The sequence below is a fragment of the Monopterus albus genome, unplaced genomic scaffold (genome assembly GCF_001952655.1).
Source record: "Monopterus albus unplaced genomic scaffold, M_albus_1.0 scaffold220.1, whole genome shotgun sequence".
Classification (NCBI taxonomy): Eukaryota; Metazoa; Chordata; class Actinopteri; order Synbranchiformes; family Synbranchidae; genus Monopterus; species Monopterus albus.
This window is the reverse complement of record NW_018128100.1, coordinates 354,008-377,372: the sequence shown is the minus strand read 5'-3', so window position 1 is coordinate 377,372 and position 23,365 is coordinate 354,008. Positions and strand designations below refer to the sequence as shown.

General features: G+C 41.4%; 4 protein-coding genes across 7 annotated transcripts in view; all 4 read right to left on the bottom strand.

The window, feature by feature from the left end:
- col12a1b (collagen, type XII, alpha 1b) overlaps positions 1 to 9,096 on the bottom strand; it is a 112,728-nt gene extending 103,632 nt beyond the window's left edge. The window contains exons 1-7 of the mRNA XM_020619462.1: positions 8,776 to 9,096; positions 7,951 to 8,062; positions 4,453 to 4,569; positions 3,448 to 3,591; positions 1,831 to 1,884; positions 795 to 1,058; positions 257 to 421 (exon numbers count right to left, since the gene is read on the bottom strand). Of these exons, the coding sequence (XP_020475118.1) occupies positions 257 to 421; positions 795 to 1,058; positions 1,831 to 1,884; positions 3,448 to 3,591; positions 4,453 to 4,569; positions 7,951 to 8,026 (820 nt within the window). The 5' untranslated portion in view covers positions 8,027 to 8,062; positions 8,776 to 9,096. The remainder of the gene's footprint in view (positions 1 to 256; positions 422 to 794; positions 1,059 to 1,830; positions 1,885 to 3,447; positions 3,592 to 4,452; positions 4,570 to 7,950; positions 8,063 to 8,775) is intronic.
- Positions 9,097 to 10,646: 1,550 nt separating this feature from the next.
- Positions 10,647 to 14,110, bottom strand: cox7a2b (cytochrome c oxidase subunit 7A2b). The gene is made up of 4 exons (XM_020619450.1): positions 14,001 to 14,110; positions 13,583 to 13,672; positions 11,545 to 11,629; positions 10,647 to 10,897 (listed from the first exon to the last, which is right to left on the bottom strand). The coding sequence occupies exons 1-4, from the start codon at positions 14,016 to 14,018 to the stop codon at positions 10,839 to 10,841; spliced, it is 252 nt and encodes an 83-aa protein (XP_020475106.1). The 5' UTR covers positions 14,019 to 14,110; the 3' UTR covers positions 10,647 to 10,838.
- A 1,691-nt stretch (positions 14,111 to 15,801) lies between these two features.
- On the bottom strand, positions 15,802 to 19,880 carry LOC109971315 (cell cycle control protein 50A-like). Its single transcript, XM_020619467.1, has 7 exons — positions 19,352 to 19,880; positions 18,734 to 18,853; positions 18,523 to 18,630; positions 17,313 to 17,400; positions 17,075 to 17,221; positions 16,598 to 16,804; positions 15,802 to 16,357 (listed from the first exon to the last, which is right to left on the bottom strand). Exons 1-7 carry the CDS (start codon positions 19,592 to 19,594, stop codon positions 16,164 to 16,166), a joined length of 1,107 nt encoding a protein of 368 aa, XP_020475123.1. The 5' UTR covers positions 19,595 to 19,880; the 3' UTR covers positions 15,802 to 16,163.
- Positions 19,881 to 20,335: 455 nt separating this feature from the next.
- The window catches only part of filip1b (filamin A interacting protein 1b), a 38,283-nt gene continuing 35,253 nt past the window's right edge, over positions 20,336 to 23,365 (bottom strand). For 2 of the 4 annotated variants that reach the window (XM_020619465.1, XM_020619466.1), the window contains exon 3: positions 22,420 to 23,185. In XM_020619465.1, the coding sequence (XP_020475121.1) occupies positions 22,985 to 23,185 (201 nt within the window). In that variant the 3' untranslated portion in view covers positions 22,420 to 22,984. Of the gene's footprint in view, positions 21,163 to 22,418; positions 23,186 to 23,365 lie in introns of those variants that run through there. The other 2 variants (XM_020619464.1, XM_020619463.1) reach the window with 2 other exon arrangements.

Sequence of the window (23,365 nt, the reverse complement as noted above, 5' to 3'; positions counted from 1 at the left end):
TAAGAAATGTTCTACAGTGATTAGCTGTTTTGTGATTTAATAACCCTAATCTTCTGTTTCTCCATAAGAATGTGGAAAGTCTGACAGAGAAGCCCAGGCGAAAACATACGTGAAACGTGCTCTCACTTGCTTGAAATGTTAACGATGCAGGAATTTAACCTTGTCCTCACAGCGCTGATATAAACAACAAGTAAAAACATTAGATTGTGATGGAAAGTAAGATGTACAATGTGATAAACTTGTTTTGGCTACGTACCAAGGACAAAGATCTCCACACCCCTGCTCCTCAGCTGCCTGGCATAACTTTCCACTGGATCTTCAGATTTCCCATCTGTGATGATCACCAGCATTTTGGGAAAACCCCTCCTGGCACCGGCCACCTCAGTGAAAGTGTTTGTCAGGAGGTAGTTCAGGGCATCACCTAGAAATTTCACGACAGGATTGTTGTTGACTTTAGTCAAAAAGAAGCCAAGCCCTTCTGAGACAGATGAATTGAAATGGAATTAAGTTTTGTATGATGCATGGCCAGAAAGTGGCTGCTTACATGGTGCAGGGGTATATTATCACCTCCTAACTCTAATTGCTAGTAAGGAGAACGTTATACAAGCTTTACACCTATTCATTTGTTATTATGAAATCATGTGGGTCAAATTATTCACTTTTGAAATGCACACAGATGAAAAAGCTAATATTTATAAAATGATACATTTCAGTTATTAAAAAATCTAATACTGAACCCACTAAAATATAACTGATACTAAACTGAAGTGAAAATAGATAAATGACATTAATACCTGTCATGGTGCTGCCTCCTTTGTACGGCAGTGAGCCGATGGCCCGCAGCAGCGCCGGGCGTGTCAGGTGTTCGTTCAGGTTGAATTCGGTTCGGGTGTCACCGCTGTACTGAACCACACCAACTCGGGCTTTGTCCTCACCGATCTGAAAGGCGCTGGCCACCGCAGAGATAAAGTTGCGGATGTGTTTGAAGTTCAGTCTGCCCACACTCCAGGAGCCGTCCACCAAGAACACCACATCAGCGATGGCACTGGCAGAGCATTCTGGGAAAAAAAGGTTCCAGGATTTTCAAGAAGCACTAAATGTTATGTTACCACGATTCTATGAAAGTTGTTAATATGACTTTTTAATCCTATTAATGCAATATTTTACTCTACTCTTTGTTACAACTTTGCTTTACTTAAAACAAAGGTTTGCCAGTTTTGCCCAAAGCAAACATGTGTTTTGACCTAATTACTTCAAATGCTGTAGTGTAGGTGAACAGTATAGAGACTCTCTGCCCTGCCCTGCTTTCTGGGAGTTTCCTCATGATTTTCTTCTCATGTAAAGAAGGAAAGATCAACACAAGCTCATCATCATCTGCATAACGGGGCCAGGGAGGCAGCAGCAGCAGCAGCCTTCTTGTAAATCAACATCTGTAATGGTTTCCACATCTTTCAGCACTTCAGGGCTGGATTCCTCTCCGCTCACCCACCCCCCCCAGCTCCAACAGCAGCCTCCAGCCCCAGCGACAACCCCAGCAATGAGCATGTGCAGCTTCCTTCACACTGGCATAATTAGCTGGCAGGAGAATAAACGGATCCTCGAATACTTCAGAGATTTATGGGGCCTAATTTTGAGTACTGCTATACAATGGGGTGTTGTGTGATATTAGCCTCCCTTCAGCGCTGAGCTCATGCTGATGGACATCACCCAACAGTGAGGAAGAAAACTCAAAAATAAAAAGTGGAAAAGTTGAGGAGGTATGGCAGCGAGCTAAATGGGAAGGAAGTGAAACCCCTGGCCAAACTAAAATAAATGAACAAAAGGACTCACTGACAGAATCTGAAGGGTCTGGCTTCCTGGAAGGTCCTCTGACACTGGACTCAACTGAAAGACAATAATACAATCACATAAAGTCACATAAAAATTAAAGACAATTCAGACAATCAATTCTAGTATCCTCGAGAAACCCTAAATCTTCATATATTGTGATGTTATGAACTATTTCTTTTCAGCAGCTAACACTGTTTCTCTTCAACAAATGAAATGTATTCTCTTGTGTGAGGGCTTCTTGTGCAACAATTCATCCTCGTAGCTACAACGAACTTGCAAAATGAGCTCCCAAATGACAAAATTATCAGGTTGACATCATTGTTTCTGACAGATATCCAGGGAATCTCAAAAGCTTGGAGGGTTTGCCAGACCTTCAGTGTATGAGGTGGTGCCAAGCAGGTGTCCTCATCAAACTGCTGCCATGACATGAGTGAAGACCTCACTCACAGCTGGAAAGCTGAGTCACTGCTATATACAGTATAATGTCAAAGGGGGCTTTGGCTTTTACTGGACTTTGGTGTCATTTAACCTGCTGCAACTACTCAACTTATTATATCTGCAGTTGAAAGACTGAATTTATTGCCTCTTTTACCAGATAACTCGGTCGTTCCCATCCATTTTGGCTTGTGCCCATTTCAAATTAAGCAATGTCAACTTACAAACAAGCAGAACTAGTATTCAAAAAGCTGAAGACAAAGAGAAACTAAACCTAATTTTATGTAACAAAACCCAACATTTTTATTTCCTTGTGACCCATCTTCTTCAACTCAGTAGTGTTTTATTATTTTAATGTTTGTCTTGTTGATGTCTTGCTTCTCATGTCTGTCTTCAGTCTCGTGTTGCTTTTGAATGTGTGTCGTCAGCGATGAGGCCGAAAACTGTGTTCCATGTTGTGAACAATAAAGTTTCATCTTTACTGTCTTATCATCTACTTTATTTTGTCTTGACAAATTCACTAGCTGCTTTAAATACTGAGGTTCACACCTTGGAAACAGCAGGTGAGAAACCATTTCAGCACTAAAACCATTGTGTAACTTTTCAGTAGTTTATACATGATTGATGACTTGATTAGAAATTTTTTCACTACTTTCTATCCATTTGGCTAAAAATCCCAATATTCCTTCACACCTGGAAACAGCTGGATTTTGCCCCGATTACTAAAATCTGTCCAGTCAGGCTTTCAGACTTTTTGCAAACAAACAGTTTAACCCATTTTCAGTAGAGCTCGTGGTAAAACATTTTTTGTCAACAGTGGTTTCCAACTTTCAACAAAAAGTCATTAAAGTGCTAAAAATAGAAGTGGATATTTGAGCATTTACAGTGCCATAACAAATCTGCTGCTGAAGATCGTGTGATAGGATCAAAAGCTCCAGCACGGCCGTTAAACAAACCCGCGGTGAAAAGTGAAAATTGCTATTTCAGTGTAACTACATGTATTTGGTTGAAGAGCGTTACTCATTCTGAGCCGTACTGTAAAACAAAATCAAAGAGCAAACCAAAAAAACGGGCTGTCATTTCGTGCCAAAACCAACCAGCTGCAGACAAACTTTACTAGCATCTGGCTGGATGTCTAGCGCTAATTTACACCCATACACACCCAGGGACACGGTGACTCACTTGTGATCAGGCCGGACATGGGCAGACTCTCTTCTGATCCTACGTACGCAGATATCGTTACAACATAATCCACATCTGGACTTAGGCCTGAGATGGAGGTCTTAGTAGCAGATGCAGGCAGAGTAAATTCTTTTGCTGGTTCTTCTACAAGAATGCACAAAGTCAGAGGGAAGCCATTAGTAATTACATTACTTCATTTCTCCAAGAGTCAAAGTAGGGCTTCAGAAAAAAACATTTCTGAACATGTACCTGAGGACTGGAGGAGACATGTAAACACATAACAGTACCGTTCAATTTAATGAAAACCTTCCACATTACTGGATCAAAGCACATCATTTTAACCCTTACATCTAATCAAGTGCAGAGTTAGTATTTAAAATGCCTTGGCTTCCAGTACTCAGGGTTTTTAAGGGATACATGTGTTGATGTGTTGGCTGTACTATTTTCCTGATGCCTATTGTGTATGATGATGATGATGATGATGCTGTGTAAAGTAAGCAGTCAAACACAGTGGGATAGTTCTCTTTCTAAAAGTTAGCCTTAGCTGGGTGAGATCAGTACAAATCCAACTTTTGCAAATCAAAACCAGTCAAACGTATGCAGATTCAGAAAGGTACCACTGATAGCATCACAGACTTTGCAGCAGATTCTCAAGCTTTAATGGATTCTTGTGTTAAAGTTATTTTTAGTTAAGTTTTAAGACAGCTGATACTGCTCCTGGCTGTCATTTTAAAAACCATCTCAGCTGTTAACACTGATAATTTCTCATTGAGGTGTTAGCAAGTAGCAACACGACCAGTTGATGATTACACTTGTCCATAATGTTTTTCTCTCTCTCTCTTTTTATTTTTTATTCAGAGCTAAACATGTCTGCAGAAGTCTTCAGATAATTGCAGGGCGTGTCCTATCTTGTCAGACAGAGTGATGTGTTAGTTAGAGTGTTTATGACAGTTGTAATGTTACGGCTTCTGCAGGTTAGAACTCGCAGGTTCATTGAGCACCTACCTGTGTCTGAGGTCACTTGTATTCTGTAGCCCTGTATCCTCGACTGTGGTCTACTCCAGATCATTTGCACTGTGCTCTCATTTAAAATCTTAAACCTCAAATCTGATGGGGGGTCAACTGTGAAGAGAAACCACCAACACAGTTAAACTTGCAGCTTCAGGATGAAAATGTATTGCAATGCTGAATGTAAAAGCCTTTTCCCAACAGTCAACACTTCCAGGGTGAAGTGGGACAGGTTCACTGTTGGAGCAAACGACACAAGACAAACTAAACTACAGATGTGAGGGAAGCCATTTTGGAGAAGAAATGACCTCAGTTTGAGCAGTGTGACCATGTGTGGGTGACGGTCACAGTCAACAACTCAAGCAACAACACAGTGAGACAACAAACACAACACAACACAACACTACCTTACTACCGCTGAGCGCATTCAAACAGGGTGGGAAGATTAAGACTTAAGACATTTTGACTTTTAGATCCGAATCTGAATTGGAGGAACTTCATTTCAGTTTTTTTACAGATTGGACACTGAATGTGTGAACCCACAATGAAAGTGTGACAATCGGAATCTCTGAATCTTATGTGGTTTTCAAAGAAGAGGACACATAAATTAACACCTAGATTGTTTTTAAAAGTAAGATTAGATTTCAGCGCTCTGAACTCAGCAGTGCACGTATTCAGTATTGGAGAGATTTCATAACGTAGGTGCTTACAACATTTAAATTATTATGCTTTTCTGTGCTTCCGTACATTGGCTGGTGATGTAATGGTAGAGGATTTTTTATTTTGGGAATCACCAACAACTTATAAAAATAAAATAAATACATGAATAAATAAAAAGAAAGAAAAATGTCCCACCCTGTGAACGAACTGCAACATGGACTGGCTAATATCCCGCAGACTGTCCATGACCTCAATCCAACTCATTGTTGAATTGACAAACAACAAAAATGAAATGATCTGATCAAACTCTCCAGTATTGATTATACAATGGATAAAGAGCTGATTTGATTGCTTTCATCGTCTCCATTGCAAACCTCATAAAAGAATACACGATGCCGGCGAAGACACGTGTACATCTTTTCTGCTCACATTTCCAAAATCTGCACCAGAGGTTCTTAAACTATTTCAGCTCCAGATCACCAACTTACCATCAAGTTAAAACTCCAGCAATCCTTTCAAGATCTGAATTGTAATTTAAGAACCACTGGGGTTTTTTTTGTGTGATGTTACCAGCAAACAAGGTAAAGGTGAATTATGATGACTGACGTGGACGATCATGCATGTGTACATGAAAAGTTGTTTTCAACAACTTGGAGTAATGGACAAAAAGTTCCCATGTACACGAGAGACCAGGGATTATTGTAATTTAAAAATAAATATTTTAAAATGATATTCTTCAGGTTGGGGTTGAGAAGTAAAACACAGACTAACGCAGAAACAACATCTACAGCGACTAAAAGTCTAGCTCACTATAATGCACAAACCTTTACTGCTGCTTTACTGGCTTGTGCTACATTTGCTTGAATTAAAGATTTTATTTACAAAACATTTAAGAGAAAAGTTTAAAATAAATAGAACTTAAGTTAAAGTAACTTGATGACAAGATTAACTAAACAATGTAACTACCATACTTATTATGAGCGAGTCTGATGCTTTCAAAACCACAAAACAGTGGTTTTCCATGTAACAAAGAGGTGAAGACAGGATGTCTAACTGTTCATTTTTTCATGCTGGAGAAACATTTTCATCAGACATGTGCAGCAGGTAATCTGAGCTCCAGAGCCTGTGAAGATTCATGAACTGTTGCAGTTGCACAGATTCTTCTAAAATATTGCAGAAACATGTAACTTAGTGTAGGTCCAATTACAAACAGAGTATAAATGACAAAACTAACAGAATAATCTAGCTAGAGTTTACAGATCCACAATATCTAAGCTTTTTTTTCTAGACCACCAACCAGCTTGTCTGTTAGTGCAGGTGTGAAGAATATCATTGTAAAATATTGTCGTAAAGCCGAGACTCAAGGCCACAGCTTGACCGGGAGGTGTTACAGGACATCAAAAATGGAGGAACCACCAACCTGGTGAATCAATTCAAAGGCCACGGCCTGCTGCTTCTGTTTCCAAATGGGTTTAATGCAGCCAAAAGCTACGCGAAACGCCAGCTCTTAATCCAGGGGAACACACACCATCCACACTCACGTCCAGATTTGAAAGGTTTCTTCACTGTGAGCTCTGCTCTAAACTGCTTTTATTTGTAATTTTTCACCTTAAATGTAACTGTTTAGGGGAGAGGACTTCCTCTTTGGTCTGCTTATTTTAAAGGTGTTTGACCCTTTAATTCTGGCCCTGCCTTGTCAAACTATTCCTCAAGGTAGACTATATACTGTATGACCCCTTTATGATGCCGTGACCCCTGGGAAGGCAGTGAGGACCCCCCCACTGGGGCATTATAGGGGGTTACAGCAGGTCAGAAGCTGTCTTGGCAGGAGAGACGAGGAAGACTCTCTTCCTGTGATCCAATAGGTTTTAACACACACTTTCTCCCTTTTTATTATTCAGAGAGAAAATCCAGAGGAGCAGATTGTCTGCTCTCTGAAAACCTCTGGAAATAATATAAAACTCATATTTTGTCTTTCCGTTCCATCAAGGGCAGAGACGTAGGGAGGAAACTTGGCCGTGTGTCGCCTGGGGTTTCTCTTTTTTTTCTTGAAACTGGAGAAATGCAGGCTACAGTCAAAGACTGTGGGTGTTTATGAGCAAGGGCCCCTCCTGGTGTAAAAAAGATCAAACTACATCTGCCTGAGGATGAGAAGATGCCCTTCCTAACCATCTGACATTTCCCTTCTTAATGGGAAGCAGAAATAGATGCTATCCTGATTTCTGTTTTTAATATACGTTTTTTTTCCAGATCTTTCACTGTTTTTCTAGGCTGAGAGAAGTAAACTGAAGTCATAAAAGAGGCACCAGACAGCTGATAGGTTTTCTGTTTTAGGGAGAACAACAAAATAATTAACTTTTTCTAACAATATAACTGTTTTTCTTGGGTTATTTATTAACTGGAGGCTAGATGTTACTGCAGTATGAGGTCTTGGCCAAATCACTACCCTGAGTAAGTTGCAGTCATGACTTAAACCATTTAGTGCTACTGGTTTGGGGGAGGGGGGCTGTCCTAAAATTCAAGCCAGATATTTGAAGCTGAGACTGTTTTTCTTCTCAGAAGGAAATCTGGCCAATTCTTTGTGGAAACTGGATTTACTGGAGTGGGGGGAAAGTCATCAATCAAAGGTTAAACCGAGGCTGAAAAGACAAATATCTTCAAACAAATCAATTCACAAACACGCACATTTGCTTTAGCTGTGTGATTTTTTTTATTCAGACTAAATCCAGCTACACATTGCAGAGGAAAAAGTAGAGGTGAGAGGAGGTAAAGTCAGATGTGTTGGATCACAGAGAGGAGGAGGAGGAAGAGGAGGAGGAGGAGCAGCAGCTTTACCTTGGTCCTGGGCCTGGGTGGAGGACAGCAGCAGTGCCAGGAGGGCAGCCGCCGCCAAACACAGCCTGCTCTTCATCTTCAGTTCCTCTGGCTCAGCAGCACATGAATGAAGCTGTAAGAAAGAAGGAGGTGGTTAAAGATTCAAGATCAGCCCCAGAGCAGCCTCAGGGCTTCACCAGACCATTACACTACCTGAACGTGGCCCTCGGCTCTCAGTCACCTGCCTAATGCTTAAGAGCCACGAGAAAACGTATCTGTCGGGGCATGAATGTTTAAAGTCACACTTCCACAGTCTCTGTGCTTCTTCCCAGTGCATGAAAGGCTTCACATTTTAATGTCCCCAAATCCACAATGTTATAGCCTCTAACAGCCAATGAAAGCAGAAACTGAATGGAAAACCAGTTGAATTAAAGCGCACAAAGTCAAATCTCTCTTCTCACTCTACAGCTGACTCCGTTTTACCGCTTACAACCTGAGCTTACATTCTGGTGCATTTACCTGCAAAGGTCCGGCGCAGTATTTAATATCTCTGCTGATAACGTAGGTCCACTCCAGCAGAGACAAAATCTTTCCACAGTTCAGAATAACCGAGTATCAGATCTGGACGCCGTGCGCAATTACGCGGCACAATGCGTAAAAAACAACCTAAAGTCTTTGAAAATGATTGCGAATAAAATGTGATTGTAACTGGAATATTAGAGATAATAAAGTCTACAGTTACTACTGTTCTAAAGCAACTACTTTATCTATACATCACGGTATTGCCTAGAACACAAATCACTTTAAACTGCAATAAATAAAAAATAAAAACCATGCTTCACTGACCTATGGAGGAGACTGCAGGAACTCTTTGGTTTGGTTAGAAAAAATAAAAACACAAGTGATTAATCTCTGTTGTAGACCCCCAGCCTGGGAAAAGGGACAATGAGCTGGTCCGGTGTCAGAGAACTCGGCGGGTTTTTGGTTCCCAGACGCGTCCGCGAACCTCTTTCCAAGTGGGCAGACTCACCACACTATCTGCTACTTAACAGGGGGTTGCTCCCAGCTCTGCCTGCCCCGCCGCGAGCTCTTACGACATCCAGCCGGACCGAAAAATGATGTGTAACCTCTCAAAGCGCTGGGAGACACACGCACGAACAAACACTCGGAAACTTTTACATAGTTCTCTGCATTCCTTTCCGGTGATGAAGGGCTTCTGTGCGTCTGCGCCGCAAGGACACAGCGGAGAGGAGCTGGTTTACGGAGGGAAACGCGGAGGCTTCTACCCCCCTTTTTCATTTCGTGAATCAATGGGAAAATATGACACAGCCCAGTAATCTAAACCGCGAGTCAATCTTTTCCTTTTTAATGCACCATTCCGATTTTCAGGGACGGAGCAGACGCTTGTGTGGCCCTCAGCAGGGTTTCATAAACCCAAGTAAGAAAGCATCAGCTGAAGATAAAGTTCTGTTAAAACGTAACTATACCTGGTCTGTACAGTGTTAATTCTACAGAACATGGGAATAAAGTAAAACACACCTTACACCTACTGACGTTCTTACAATAGACCCAAATCCTGAAATTGGAGGGGCATGGTCAGTTACCCTAAACCCTGCACACATGTTGTAGAACCCACAAAATGAGTACAATAACTTAAATAATTTTCCAAAGTACGTTTCAGGGTCACTAACCCAGTTCCTAACATGACACTCCCCTAATCCCAAACCTCCCCAGTATGTTGTCACAATTCAAAATGTGTTGAAGTGAATCAAAAACCCCACAATTCAGTGTAGCCTCTAAAATAGTAGCACAATGTGTTAAAGTGGTGTAGACCAACCCCAAATATCAAAATCCTAAACGCTACAATACCACAAAAATCACACATCTGCAAAAGTGTCCTCAAAAATGGTTCATCTTCATAATCTCAGGATACCCGAGATACACTGCTGGTTATCAATTAAGCTTCACATAAATATTGACAAAATCATCAGATGAGCTTTTGTGTGGCAGGTACCGGGGCCTGTCTCGTCCACAGCAGATTCCTCTGTGTCAGCAGGTGGAGGAACAGCTGATCTGATTACCTCAAAGTGTTAACTGACGTGCGATGGGAGTGGGCTGACAGGGGCACAGGCCCGGGGCCGTCTCCATCCACAGCACAGCAGAACCTACTCAAGACACCACGAGTAGATGAACATGAGCTATTTGACATTTGAGTTTTTGTTTTGTATTGTTTACACAGAATCAGCTAAGTTCGTACCAATAATCATTTACATCTGTCGTTAAAAAGCAGTGATGTTTGAAGACTGTGGAGAATTCATCCTGGCCTTACAAACATCAGTGGATTTTATGAGAATGTCGCCCTCTAGTGACGGGGACCTGAACAGTCACACAGAAAACTTCATGCTTTTACACAAACACCATGAAAAACTTGTTTACACGCAGAACATTTATTTTTACGGTCCATTTCTTTCTCTAACATTTAAGAACACACCACTCAAAGCTGCTACTGATTTATTTAAATTAGCTGTAAACAAACTGCACTGGCATCGGTCTCTGAGCCGTCTGTCATTGTTTCCACAGTTCACTGCCTCTGGATCTTTGACATGCAGAATTTAACTTTAAACTCATATTAATAACCATTTCTGCTCAAACATATTTTATACCCACTCCTTCTAAACACTGTATTTTCATTAGTCAGTGTAACAGAAAAACACTGGTCATGAGAAGCATTATTTTTTTATTGATCCTTTTGGTCATCAGAACGACTCAAATAAATATTGATCCCATGAACATGAAACATCCCATCATAACAGGAAACACACGGCCCAACACAGGCAGAGTATCATCAGCTTTTATACAGAAAGAGGTGGCCAGTTTTAAAATGGAAGTAAACAGCCGATGCAGTTGAGCTAGGTTTTGTTCCGAGGGAACGCCGCCTTCACCAGTTCGTACACCACATATCCCGCTCCTGAAAGAACACACGAGTAGTTAGCAGGGACAGGAAAAAGTGGTTTGACTTGAGGATTAAAACAACCATTTTCACAAAATGACACCGTTTTCCAGAGCAGCAACTAACAATTACATTCATTTTATTATAAATTCATCTACCAGTTACATTCTCAGTTGATTGTTGGGCTGTAAAAATATATCACATTCTCCCATGGCTGCGTCCACATCCCAGGCCTTAACGCTCAGCTCTGATCTGTGTGTCCCCACCATGTTTATCGTTACTGGTCTGTGAGGGGCCAACGCCAAATGATGACGACAGGCCGTATGTGCAGAGGAGGAGACGTTAAAACGACCACATGGATTCGGATCTGACCGTTCTGACGGCGTTTGCACAGTCAGAGAGGAATCGGGTCTAGAAGCACATATGCAGGTGGCCCAGATCTGGTCTGAGGACATCTGGTCTGGTCTGTTCACACTGCTGTGGACACATCATTCAGCTGGGATGTGGACGCAGCTTTAGTCTCAACTGAAAGTCCCACTGATTCTGAACCCGACTCTAGAGCTCAGCTGCACATTTATTCTTTGACCCTTTGGATTCTAGCTCATTAATCAAAATGACTAAATCATAGGAACAGATATTTTAAATCAAACAAAGAAGAGACTCACCCACAACAGTGAGCATCATGGTTGTTCTGTAGAGCAGAGCGTCAGATACGCCTCCTTTTAAATGAACCGGTATCCCATTATCCTCCTGCAGGTGAGAAACAGGGTGGGAAACTTGCATCAGCAACAAAAAAGGTACTGCAGCACTGACATGGCCACGATGATACAACAACTAACAACTCCAACATTTGACCAGATGCACTGCACCATTTCATTCCATTGCACTAGTGTTTTATAAGCTTAATGTACTTTATCCATTATTTGTAATTTAAAATCGATAGTCTGTTGTATATTACCTTGTATAACTTACTGTAAATCTCAACTGTATGTAACTCTTGGTAAATTGACTGTACAGACCGTAGATACTGTGCACTCTGCGCTGGTGCTGTTACACTTCTGGTTAGATACTAAACTGTATTTCGTTGCCTTGTACTTGTACATGTGCCATGACAAAGTTGAACCTAATCTGATCTAAAAAGGGCCAGACCATCACTGACTCACCGACCGCTGTTGGCTTGAAGCTGAGAACTACAGACAGTCAGGAGGTCACAGAGATGAACACATTGTTTTTTCTTAGTGGATTTACTGAAAGTCAGAAAAATCTAGAGCATCGGTCACGCCCTCCGACCGCGCATCAGTGGAGCAGAGTGGAAAGTAAAGTAATAAACACAAAAGTCAAAAAAGAACAAAGTATCGACGTCCTTCTGGGTGTCAGCCCAATCATCAAACAAACCACAGATTGATCTCAATATATAAACTGATCCATTTCCTCCAGTTTTACTTTGGAATTCACAGCCAAAACTCTGATACCATGGCAGTGCTATGGCACTCACAAAACTAGACTGACCTTTTAGAAATTTGTCTCAGTCATCAACAGGGCTGGATACGGTTTCACAAAGCCCTGAATCCATTCATTCTGGCCGCTGACTCAGATACATCAGATAAACATTGCATAAAGCGCTTCTCAGAATTTATCCTGTGAACTCAAATTTCTTCGACATTCAACAAGTGAGCAACGTTGTTGTTTCCTTGAATATAAAACGATGTAAAGTTCACACTAAGAACCTGCTGGTGTAGGCTGCAGTAACTCAAGTTCCACAAAGTCGACATCCTCTGTATGCACAGGACGTTTAGCAGAGACGACCAAGTTTACTGGGGAGGGAAAAAAAAATAAAAATCACAGGTACAAAGACGACTGGATGGTTTAAGAATCAATACCGGAACAGTGAGATGATTTGTCTCATCCAGCTTTCTTTTGCCTTAGCAGCAGTGCCACCATTAGGGATTTAAAACTGTCCTTTCAATGACTCAGAGCCTGTGTCTGGTTTTTCCTGTGACCTACAGAAAACGCTCCCCGAGGGCCTGTGTGAGTCTCACTTGCAACAGCTGCACCCTGCAGGCCGGCGTCGGTTACTGCAGCTCGACACCCTCACAGGAGAGCAAACCAGCCATAAAACCAGCTTTTTAGTCTAAAATACACTTTGTCAGCCTGGTACGAGTTCATCTGAACGTCAGTAGTGACACCACATCCTGCTGCGTTAGAATCTGTGATCTACTTTTCTAGTCTTGTTCAGCATTGATCCCAGGAATCCTCTAATCCATTCATTTGAGAAGCTCGAACCAGGAAATGTTTGAGATTTCTTCTTGAAAATGGCTGAAATCGTTAACAAATTAGCAAAAAGCTTCAGGTTCATTTTCTTTCAACAGACTTTTCAATTAACCGAATTAATCACACTTTAGATTATGTCAAACTGGTCGAGTGCTGCAGACGTGTCTGCAACGACCTTGCCTTGGTACTGTCTACGGATACTGCACTAGTTGTGATATGTACAGTAATTATTATGACTGCCTAGAAACTCGTTTTAAGCATGTTAATGATAACAAAGGCGTTTACCATTAGACTTCAACGACACATTTGAGGGTCATATGTGATATACATGTGACTTGTCTTAGGCCATACTGAGAGGAGATAACACATTTCTTAAAAGTCATCTCGTAGAACTCTATAAATGTATATTGAAACAGTTCAGTGTAGGTTTACCTGAAATAGCTTCTGCTTATTCTGGACTTTGTTGTCCAACTGACGGCGGACAGAACTGGAGATGGTCCGCCGCGCCACCTGCTGGAGCGCCTGGAAACATCCAGAAACCAGCAAAGTCATTACAGGCAGAAGAACGCGGAGAGCATGTTGACTCCGCTTCAAATAAATCTATAGCAAATGTCTTTAAAATGATCCAATATAACCGGTTAGCATTGAGAAAACACAAGTGAAACTAATGCGGAAGCTAAGCTAATGCTAACTCTTCCACATAGCTTTGACCCCTAGCTAGCAGGTGGAAGACAAATGTAGCCGCGGTTCTCATTCCCGTGAGTGATGTACAAAAACAGATATGACAAATAAGACGAGTAACAAAGGTACGAGGCAGGTTCGAATTCATACTAAACGAAAACAGACTTACATGTATATGTCGGTACATCTTTACAGCGCGTCTACAGTCCTTCCTCTTCCACAAGGACACCGGAAAATTCTACTTCCGTTAAGAGCTTTCTCTTCTTCGTCGACATTAACTTCTGACTGCTGTGCGCTCTGCTGCCCTCTATTTAGCTTATTTTATGCACTTCACTTAAGTATAAATTATTGCTTTGCATCTTGTGCTCTTCTGTTTTCATAAATAGCTTGCTTAGATCCATCATACATCAACTATACTGGAGCTGATAAATGTGCCTTATGACATTCAGAGGACAAAATAAATACAAGAGAAACAAGATCTATAAAACTGACCATTTTTTATTTTGTTGCTTCAAAGCAAAGCAAGGAACAATCAAACAAGTCACAGATAAACATTATTTTTACAGCAAATGATAAATTTATTCTTTGTAAACAAAACTGCAACACAGATGAAGTATCAAAACAAACCGAGTGCCTCTCAGAGTTGAAGGTACCAATTTATGTTAATGAAGTAATACATTTTTTGCTCAGCACACTATTGTGCAGCATCTGTCTGACAAACTTCATGTATAATCTCAGCTCATAATCCTCTGAAAATCACAGAATGTGGGTGTAAAACTACTTGTGCATTACATTCACACTCCGTAAATACTGACGGACGAACATTTCATCACCTACTGGTCTGTCATACTGTATGATAAGCTACTTGTACTGCGTATACATGACAACAAATGACGAGGCAACAGTGCATCAACACTTTTGCATTAAATTTACACAAAGCGACCGTCATACTGTATGATAAGCTACTTGTACCGCGTATACATGACAACAATTGACGAGGCAACAGTGCATAAACACTTTTGCATTAGATTTACACAGACAGTGACTGCTTCAGACGTCTGAGCTCTGGTGTGCAAATACTGGCTTTAAAACAAATAAGCCTAAAGTTTTTCAAATACAAATAAAATTAAACATGTTATGTGTACAGCTCTAAACAGTGTGTGATCCCTCTGACGTGAAACTCGCTCAGCACATTTTAAAAAGTGCTGCAACTCAGTGAAAGCTGGATTTTAGCTTTGTCACAGACAAAAAGAGGCATGACAATGAGCTGCTCAAGCAGCTGTGATCACATCAACATCTGTTACCCAGAATGCAACTCGGGACTTACAGTAACACTGTGCTGTCAGCCTCGATACTTTACACCAAGAGTGCTTCTACTAAATACTGAGCAAAGGGTCTGAATACTTATGACCATGTGATATTTCAGTTTTTCTTTTTTAATAAATCTGCAAAAATGTCAACAATTCTGTGTTGTTCTGTCAATATGGGGTGCTGTGTGTACATTAATGAGGAAAAAAATGAACTTAAATGATTTTAGCATATGGCTGCAATATAACAAAGAGTGAAAAATTTAAGGGGGTCTGAATACTTTCCGTACCCACTGTATTTGGTGAATTATACTTTCTTTAAAAGCAAAGCTGAAAACAGCCAGCTGTGGTAACACCTACCTACTGTACCAGGACCTTTAAAGTCCATTAAAGAACTGGATATATTTCAGTTGCAGCTTCATGTTTAATGTACAGACATGAGAGTGATCTTCTCTTCCAGCTCTCTGCAAAATGTCAAACTGCTCCTGTAAGACAGGCCTAAAAAATTCTGATCTTGTCTTTGGAAAATAGAAAGTCACTTTCGGCTTTTCCGGTTTAGGGGTCCTAATTTTTGTGCAACTGTAATATGCTGTTAAAACTTGCAACTTTCCAGAAACAACGACGAGGAGACTCCCGTTTCACAGTGAAACTCAGACTCTGCTCGAGCACAAACGACTTCTCCACATCTGGAAGTTTTATTTAATCTCCATCCTGGACTGTACATCCTAGTACATCCTAGACTGTAAAGCTGAGAGACATCACATCACGCTACGTGTGGCCATGACTGAATATCTGTCAAAACTGTTAGGCCTCAACATGTGGTTGCTCTTGTTTGGCTATTTTTTCCATTCACTTTGGCCCAAAAACAATAAAAAAATTAGGCACTGTTAAGAGATTTAAAAAAAACAACTGACATTTAATTGAAGTTAATGTGGATACTAAAACTGGTAAGTTCACTTCATGAGAGTTTACGAGCACCGATGTGTCACAGAGTGCCGCAGCAGAGGCGAGCTAGGCTGCAGTTCTCAGCTGGAGATGTCAGCGCTGTTGCTGCGGTTTCCGTATTTGTGGTGGATGATCAGCAGGATGACGCCCAGGAAGAAGCAGACGGAGCCCACGGTGATGTAGGCGATGCCCAGGAACGGGTTCTTGCCGCCCATCCAGGAGATGGTGCTGAGGATCATTCGCTTGCGGCCCTCAAAGCTGCGAACGGGATAATCTGGGTTTGGCGAGTCAAAGACTGAAACAGTGTTTACAGCTCAAACTGACCTCAGGAAGCACAATCATACAACTGTGCACTGGACACAGCTTGTCGACACCTGTACAACAACTTTCTACTTTTCTGTTTTGTTTCTTTCCTCCTGTCTCTCTCCATAAACTCTGCAGTTCTGTGTATGAACCTGACTTCAGCTTTATGTATCGTGTGTACAGTCATGATGTGACTCCACATGAAGGATACTGTAGACAACCTCCAGAGTGTAGCTTCCTCGGGGCAGAGTTGGGAGCAGGTCGTCCTTCTTCTGGATGATGCGGTAAAGTTTGCGGAAGGTCGGCAGGGCGGCAGTTCTCATCCACACGATGAAGTCCTCATTGATGAAGCCATTGTTCTCCGGGTCTGAGTCCAGCTCGTAGACAGGCCGGCGCCAGTTCACTGGCTTCGCTGTTCCTGAGATAGAAGGAAACAACAGTGATGAATCCGAGTGTTACCTGTGAAGGAGTGCTACTGATCAGTGACTGATCCTAAATGTCGACTGGAATGACTCCTGTCTGATGTGTTTTTGAACTCGTGTACAATAACTTCTTGAAGCTGGTTGAGTAAAACCATATGTTCACCTCCAGCATCTCAGTGAGGGACAACACTGACCAGCTAATGTCTGACTACAGTGACTACAGTCAGCATCTCCAAACAAAGGTAAACAACAGCTGCTGCTGATACCCTGGAAAACCGCAGTGAAGTTTGGGTTGCTGCCTCCGGGGTTCCTGAACTTTACATGCTTGTCTGTCCACCAGGCGATTCCTGTAGACGTCAGTGGGATTTTAACCTTCGTGCCGTTGGGGTTGTTGTAAAACAGCTCCAACGTGTCTGCAAGAAAAGCAAGGACAGTTGATGAGAAACAATTCTTTAGTGAACTAAAGAGCAAGTGTCTGGTGAGCAGAACGGGAAGGAGGCTCACCATTGAACATGCTGTTGGCGATGGCCCCGCACGGTGCGATGGGCTTCTTCTCAAAATAAGCATAAGGCTCACACTCCTTACTGGGTTTCTGTGGATGATAAGGATGAGAGGGAGACCAGAGATAAGTGGCACCATGTGCTGGTTGCATTTGAAGCTACGGCTGCCATGTTCCTCTACAAATGTACAAAAACAAATCTCATGTCCTCATGCAGCTGTGGCAATGTGTTATTTTTTTAAATTTCATGACGCAACAGTCAATATACATCCATGACTTGTCAAAAACAATGAGTTACATTTTTAAAAAATGCCGGCACCACATAAAGTCCACACTTGGTTTGGCCATAGGGATGGGCGTATTGATACTCTGGTATCAATACTTCGATACTCGCCGTCGATATTTTGGAGTCGATACTTTTTTAAACATCACGATACCACTGTGCTAATACAAAACGTGCAATTTGTTTTCACTTCTGAGAGTTTAGGCATTGAATTTATGTGTGAAAACCAACCCGGGCGTATTTTAGATGGTCTTCCGTGTCACATGATTATGGCAGCAGCCAATCAGATGTCAGAGCCACAGGCTTACTGCGTAGCCTCAGTCAAGCACTGCCTCAATCCTTACTCTGCTGCTCAAAGTGAGCTCAGTCAGCAGCACTGCAACATGGCAGCATGGATGGCCGAGAAAGAAAAAGTATGTGGCGAGTACTGGGCAGGGCCAGAACAGGTGGTACTGGTGACCACCTGACCGATTACCTTTGACCCAAACATTCACATTTTTTCCACTTCAACACTTCTAATACATGTAATACTTTCTTTGCATTTAAAGAGCCTCTCTGCTGCTTGGGCATTTTTCCATATATGGGACCATCTGACCGCCACATTTTCTCTAGCACTGTGGAGTTTGATTGAGTTCAGTTTTCTGAACAGGATAATTAAAGACCCCTGAAGGGTTTTTCCAACAAATCCCCTTCCGTCAGGCTGAGCACATGGTTTTCCACTGTAATTTGCAAAGCATTACTCACCCCCTGCTATGCTAAACTTTCCTTCTCATTGTGTGTTGTTTTTTTTAAACGTCTGAAAAGTCCTGCAAAGCCTCTGTAACCCAATTCAGACCTATATGCACACTGACAAATATTTGAAGTACGCCACTGCCTGCTACTGCATGTTCAGTGGTACTCTGTGCTCTCAGTCGTGTTGAAGTAACCCCTACCATGAGGGATCCGCTGTCTCCATTCAGCTGGCTGTCATCTCTTGACTTAACGTAGCGACGGTGATTCTGGTAAAAGTTGGACAGCCCGTAATACATGAAGACATTACTCTGTTGAATAAGACAAGATAAAGGTCAAATCAATCAAACCGGCCCTGTGAGTATGTGTGGGACGTTTTCTGAAGATGAACATCTCTAAACCCACAGTTCTTACATCATATGGCTGGTCCAGGTGGAAGGGGATTGTGCAGGTGCAAGGCTTTGTGCTGTTCCAGCTAAAGCTCTGGGAGCAGTTGAAGCAGGGACTGGACATGTCAGATCCTGTGTAATCAATCTGTGAGCCAGACAGCAAGCACACTTTTGAACTAAAGCACAATCTATGCAGTACTTTACAAACTTACATTATTCACAGTAGAAGAAAAAAGTACATGAGAGACACGCAGTGAATTAACATATGTGTAAAATGACGATATAAAACCATGATGAAGAAAATGCCAAAGAAAACACAGTTGTTCACTATGCTACGCGAAAATGAAAACATAATAGTCAATGTATCTGACACAAACAACACCGTTGTGTTTTTATGGGGTATAGACAAGAAATTTATTTAAACCGAACCTTTAAATGGACACAGCCTTACACAAAATGCTTGTATCATAAACGGGAGATGTGGGAAACCTGCCGATGTGAAAGGTCAATGTCTGAAGGGAGTTTGGTGTGAGTAGCTCGCTTCATTGTGAATATGTTAATATAACCTTGATGTGTAATTTAGAAATCAATCACTCCCACCGTTCTGGTCTTGACCAGTGGTCCTAACATGCCAGAACATTACCTCCAACTCCTTGATGTTGTTGGACGTTACATACAGGCCGATGCCGATGGGGATGAAGAAGAGTCCGATGCCGAAGAAAGCAGGTAGGACTGTGCCCGCGGTGAGGATGGGCTGCCATGCGGGAAGTCTCTGCTGTTTAAACGCGGTGTTTTCTGGCTTCTTGCTCCGCAAAGCCCCGCCACCAGGTCCGGACACGGTGATATTTCCGTCTTCGTCTTTGGCGTTGTAACTAGAAGCCATCATGAGTGCTACTAACGTTAGCTAGCTAGCTAGCTACCTTATAGCCCCCGACACTGCCACTAATTTAGCTTGTAAACAAACCAGAATTAATTCCCCACTGGCGCGTTGACATTAGATGACTAGTGACGTAAATTGTCAAATGACAGTATTAATGTAATGGCATTTATATTTCTTAAAATATTTGATGATTTAATCCATTACTCTAATCACCAAACGGCTAGCTACAACCTAGCATCGTCTCTGCTTCTTCGGGAAGTTTACAAACTAAATAACGCAGCGCGATGGCGTCACTGGTGCCTTCAGGTGCTGTCGGAAATATAACTAATGATCCAACAAAGATAACGAATGTTATATTTAAAAGATCGCTTGGGTTCCCCTGAAAAAATGTCAAAGAAAGGAACACAAAATGATCCCAAAGCTGCAGTTTAACCACAGTGAGACACAATATGACCTCAAAAGGATGCAAAACAGCCTTATCGTGCCATAAAAAAGCAAAACCACCACAGACACACAAAACATCCACAAAGTTACTTTTCTAGAGGGTAAACTTTGTATATCCAACTGGAATCATGTATGATAAATCTCGGATTTACGAGGATACATTAAATACTTGAATTCATCACAGGTTAAACTCTTTATTCTACTGTCTGTCTCAAGTGAGCAGGAAGAAGCAATGAATGACAGCTGCTAAAGTAGTCTTTAATTTAAGTGTTAGCTGTATTTATTATAGTTTATCAGGTGAAACCACAAGTGGACAGATCAGAGTACATATGGTCATTGTTTATTCAGAAAAGGTCACGTATGCATCATCATTTCTGTGTGATTTAAATAAATGATAGATGGACTGCACTTATGTAGCGCTTTTCTACCATACCTGGACAAAGCGCTTTACAGATTCACCCACTCACACACCAGTGGCAGCAGAGTGGTCCTGCACGGGCCCAAGGACACTTGGACATGTGGACCGGGAAGAACGGGAATCGAACCACCAACCCTGTGATCACATGGATGTTTATGATGCAGAGTTAAAATTAATATTAATGTGAAAAAAAAACAGTAGTACAAGTGAGAGCAACTGTTTTGATCAACGCAAAGCACTTTACCAAATTGATTAGCCTGCCACCAAATACATGATATTGCAACTTTTATTAAACCTAAGGAAATCACCAGCTTCCGCTTCAAACCAGTTTCACTGTCAAACTAACTGTTTAGGACCAAATTTAAGCAAAACACAAGCTCAAAGGCACATTTGAACACATCCATGGCAATGTAATGTGCAGACCTATCTATAAAAATGATATATTTTTTATTTTAAAAAACACAGAGAAAGTGAAACACAGAAATGATGGCTTTGCTGTAAGGCCACAATTTCACTGACAGGTAGCGTGAACCTGTCATGTGGCTTGTATCTGTTAGCTGTTGCATGTAACCTAGAGTGAAATGGCATTTCACTGTTCATCCAAGAGCTTTAACCAGGAGTCTTCTGAAAGCAGAGCGTCTCCTGGCAGACACCTCTTCTCATCACTTCACAGCTCAACGGCGGCTGTTTGAGGTGAAGTCCATCAGTGAACCTGTGGCAGAAAATAAAAGGTCACACTTTCGTCTCATTTTGACTCAACAGTCACGTTTATTTTTGTGTTAATACATTAGCTGGCTTGCCTAAACTCCATTTTAGAACTTGAAGTGAACAAAAAATATTGTTGTTAATTATTTGACATTAATTATTGGCCACTAGGGGGCAGAAGAACTCTACAACAAGCTGACAGACAACAGCTCTGACATATTATCACCTTATTAAGTATGACTGCAAGGTTAGCAAAGAGTTTCCTACTTCCACAACCAGCAGAGCAACACGGTCGTCCCATTACAGTTTTGTTCATGCCTCTAGTATTCACTCTGTTTTCAGCTGCTAAATGCTCCTGTCTGTTCACTAGTCATGCTCTCTAACTGTCTGCTTGTTGCTGAGCTGGTCGTGGACGGTGGCTTTGTCAGTTTGTTCGATTAAAAACATGTGCTGTTGATGAGCACACTGAGAATGAACCACAGGAAATATGACAAAAATCCCTGCACCACCTCAGAATATGTGAAAACTGGCCAAAGAATTGAATTATTGTATTTTACATTTAATCAAAGTATATAAAATGTTGATTGGCGGAGCTTTGGCTGTCAGAAATTAACCAATACTAACCAGCAGCAGAGCTGTAAGGAGACAGTATTTCTAAACAACTTCAGTTTTCACCCCTTTCACTTTTTGCACACTTTATTGTTATACTCTTTATTTATTTACAAATGAAACATTAGCTATAATCATGGTACCATCATTTTGGCACCACAGCAAAGGGTGTGAATACTTTTGTAAATGAGAGATTTCAGTTTCTGATTTTTAAGACATTAGCAAAAATGTCTAAATGTGTGTATCCCTTTTTTTCTTTAATCACTTTGAATTTTTGTACTTGTCCATGATGTGATGTGAACTGTATTGCTCAAAACATTTAATAAATACAGTAATATACACTGTAACCACAGAAATATGTAAAAGTGTTTATTTTACAATGGATGCTTTCAGATAATATTATCAAAAAGTGTGAACCTAAAAATATGTGCATGCGTCGTCTCCCCAGCTGTTTGAAAACCTCTGTTCTGAACAATCCACTGACAACCTTTGACCTACTTTTTACTTTAAACATATCATGTTTTTTTTGTTATTTATTGTGTAATTTTTGTCATTATTTATACAACAAGATCTATACTTCTATGTATGAACACAAGTCATGGAAACATCTCAGACGTGTGAGCTCTGAAAATTAGTTTTTTTAATGGCTGTTCAGTTGTGTTTCATTTAGCAGCATGGGTTAATGTTACGTAGGTTTCCTGGTTGGTTGTCTTTAAGTCACACAAAGCTCAAACGCACACACACACACAAAATTAAAGCCACAAAGCAAAGCTACATATGGCTCAGAAAAAAAAAGTTTTATTTTGGTGCCTGTCACAAATGATGACAATTCATAATCCACAGTGCTTCAGTGACTGGAAACCTCTGTGAGCTGTGGTGAAATAAACACATGCTGTGGAAAATGTGAATGATAAGATTAAATATCACCAGGATGGAATTGATCAAAGTCAGCAGAGTTCCACGTGCAAACACAGGTGCATAAACACAACACCTCAACAACCTGCACTATAAATTACGTGAAATCTTTCCTGGTCACGTGTGAGGTTGCAAACTCTGAATTAAATAAAATAGTGTTTGGAAAGCTGAGCTGCTGTAAAAGGCAGCGCCATGCGCACAGTCCCAGTTATGTGTGCGCTCTGCACGTCTGGCAGCACATTCGATGACAAACTCAATCGTGTCACGTCCACAATGAGTCTTTGCCATCGCAGTGTGTTTGGCCCTCAGCTCTTGCCTCCTGCTGCAGAGGCCGAGCTACACATTGTTGACTTCCTCAGCTCGATTTTCATCGACTGGCTCTCGGCCCGCGGCTCAAGCCTGGTCACTGCCAACAGGCCCAGAACCGCCTTGCTGCTCGGTTTCATACCTTTTGACACAGGGATCCGCGTGGCCGCGCTCCGAGCTGACAGCACATCCGAGCCGGGCTGGGAAAATAAACACAAGACAGAGGAGAGGATTTGGATCACAGAAACACAGAAAGCCAAAGGAAAAATCTGTCAGTAATGGTGACAAATGTGTGTTACATGATCTATAAATAAAGGATTTGTGACTAATTTATGGTGTTCACAAACACATTGTCAAACAAACAAATGGCCTGTTAGAAT

Bases quoted from the DNA above. Each gene is read 5' to 3' on its own strand.
- cox7a2b (XM_020619450.1), bottom strand. The intron at 11,630-13,582 runs GTAAACCTACAC...TCTCACCTGCAG, and splicing joins ATAAGCAGAAGCTATTTCAG to GAGGATAATGGGATACCGGT. The intron at 10,898-11,544 runs GTGAGTCTCTTC...GTGTTCTTTCAG, and splicing joins CATGATGCTCACTGTTGTGG to GAGCGGGATATGTGGTGTAC.
- LOC109971315 (XM_020619467.1), bottom strand. From the start codon at position 19,594: ATGATGGCTTCTAGTTACAACGCCAAAGACGAAGACGGAAATATCACC. The intron at 17,401-18,522 runs GTAGGGGTTACT...TATCATCCACAG, and splicing joins GAGACAGCGGATCCCTCATG to AAACCCAGTAAGGAGTGTGA. The intron at 16,358-16,597 runs GTATCCTTCATG...CGCCAAACCCAG, and splicing joins CACTCTGGAGGTTGTCTACA to ATTATCCCGTTCGCAGCTTT.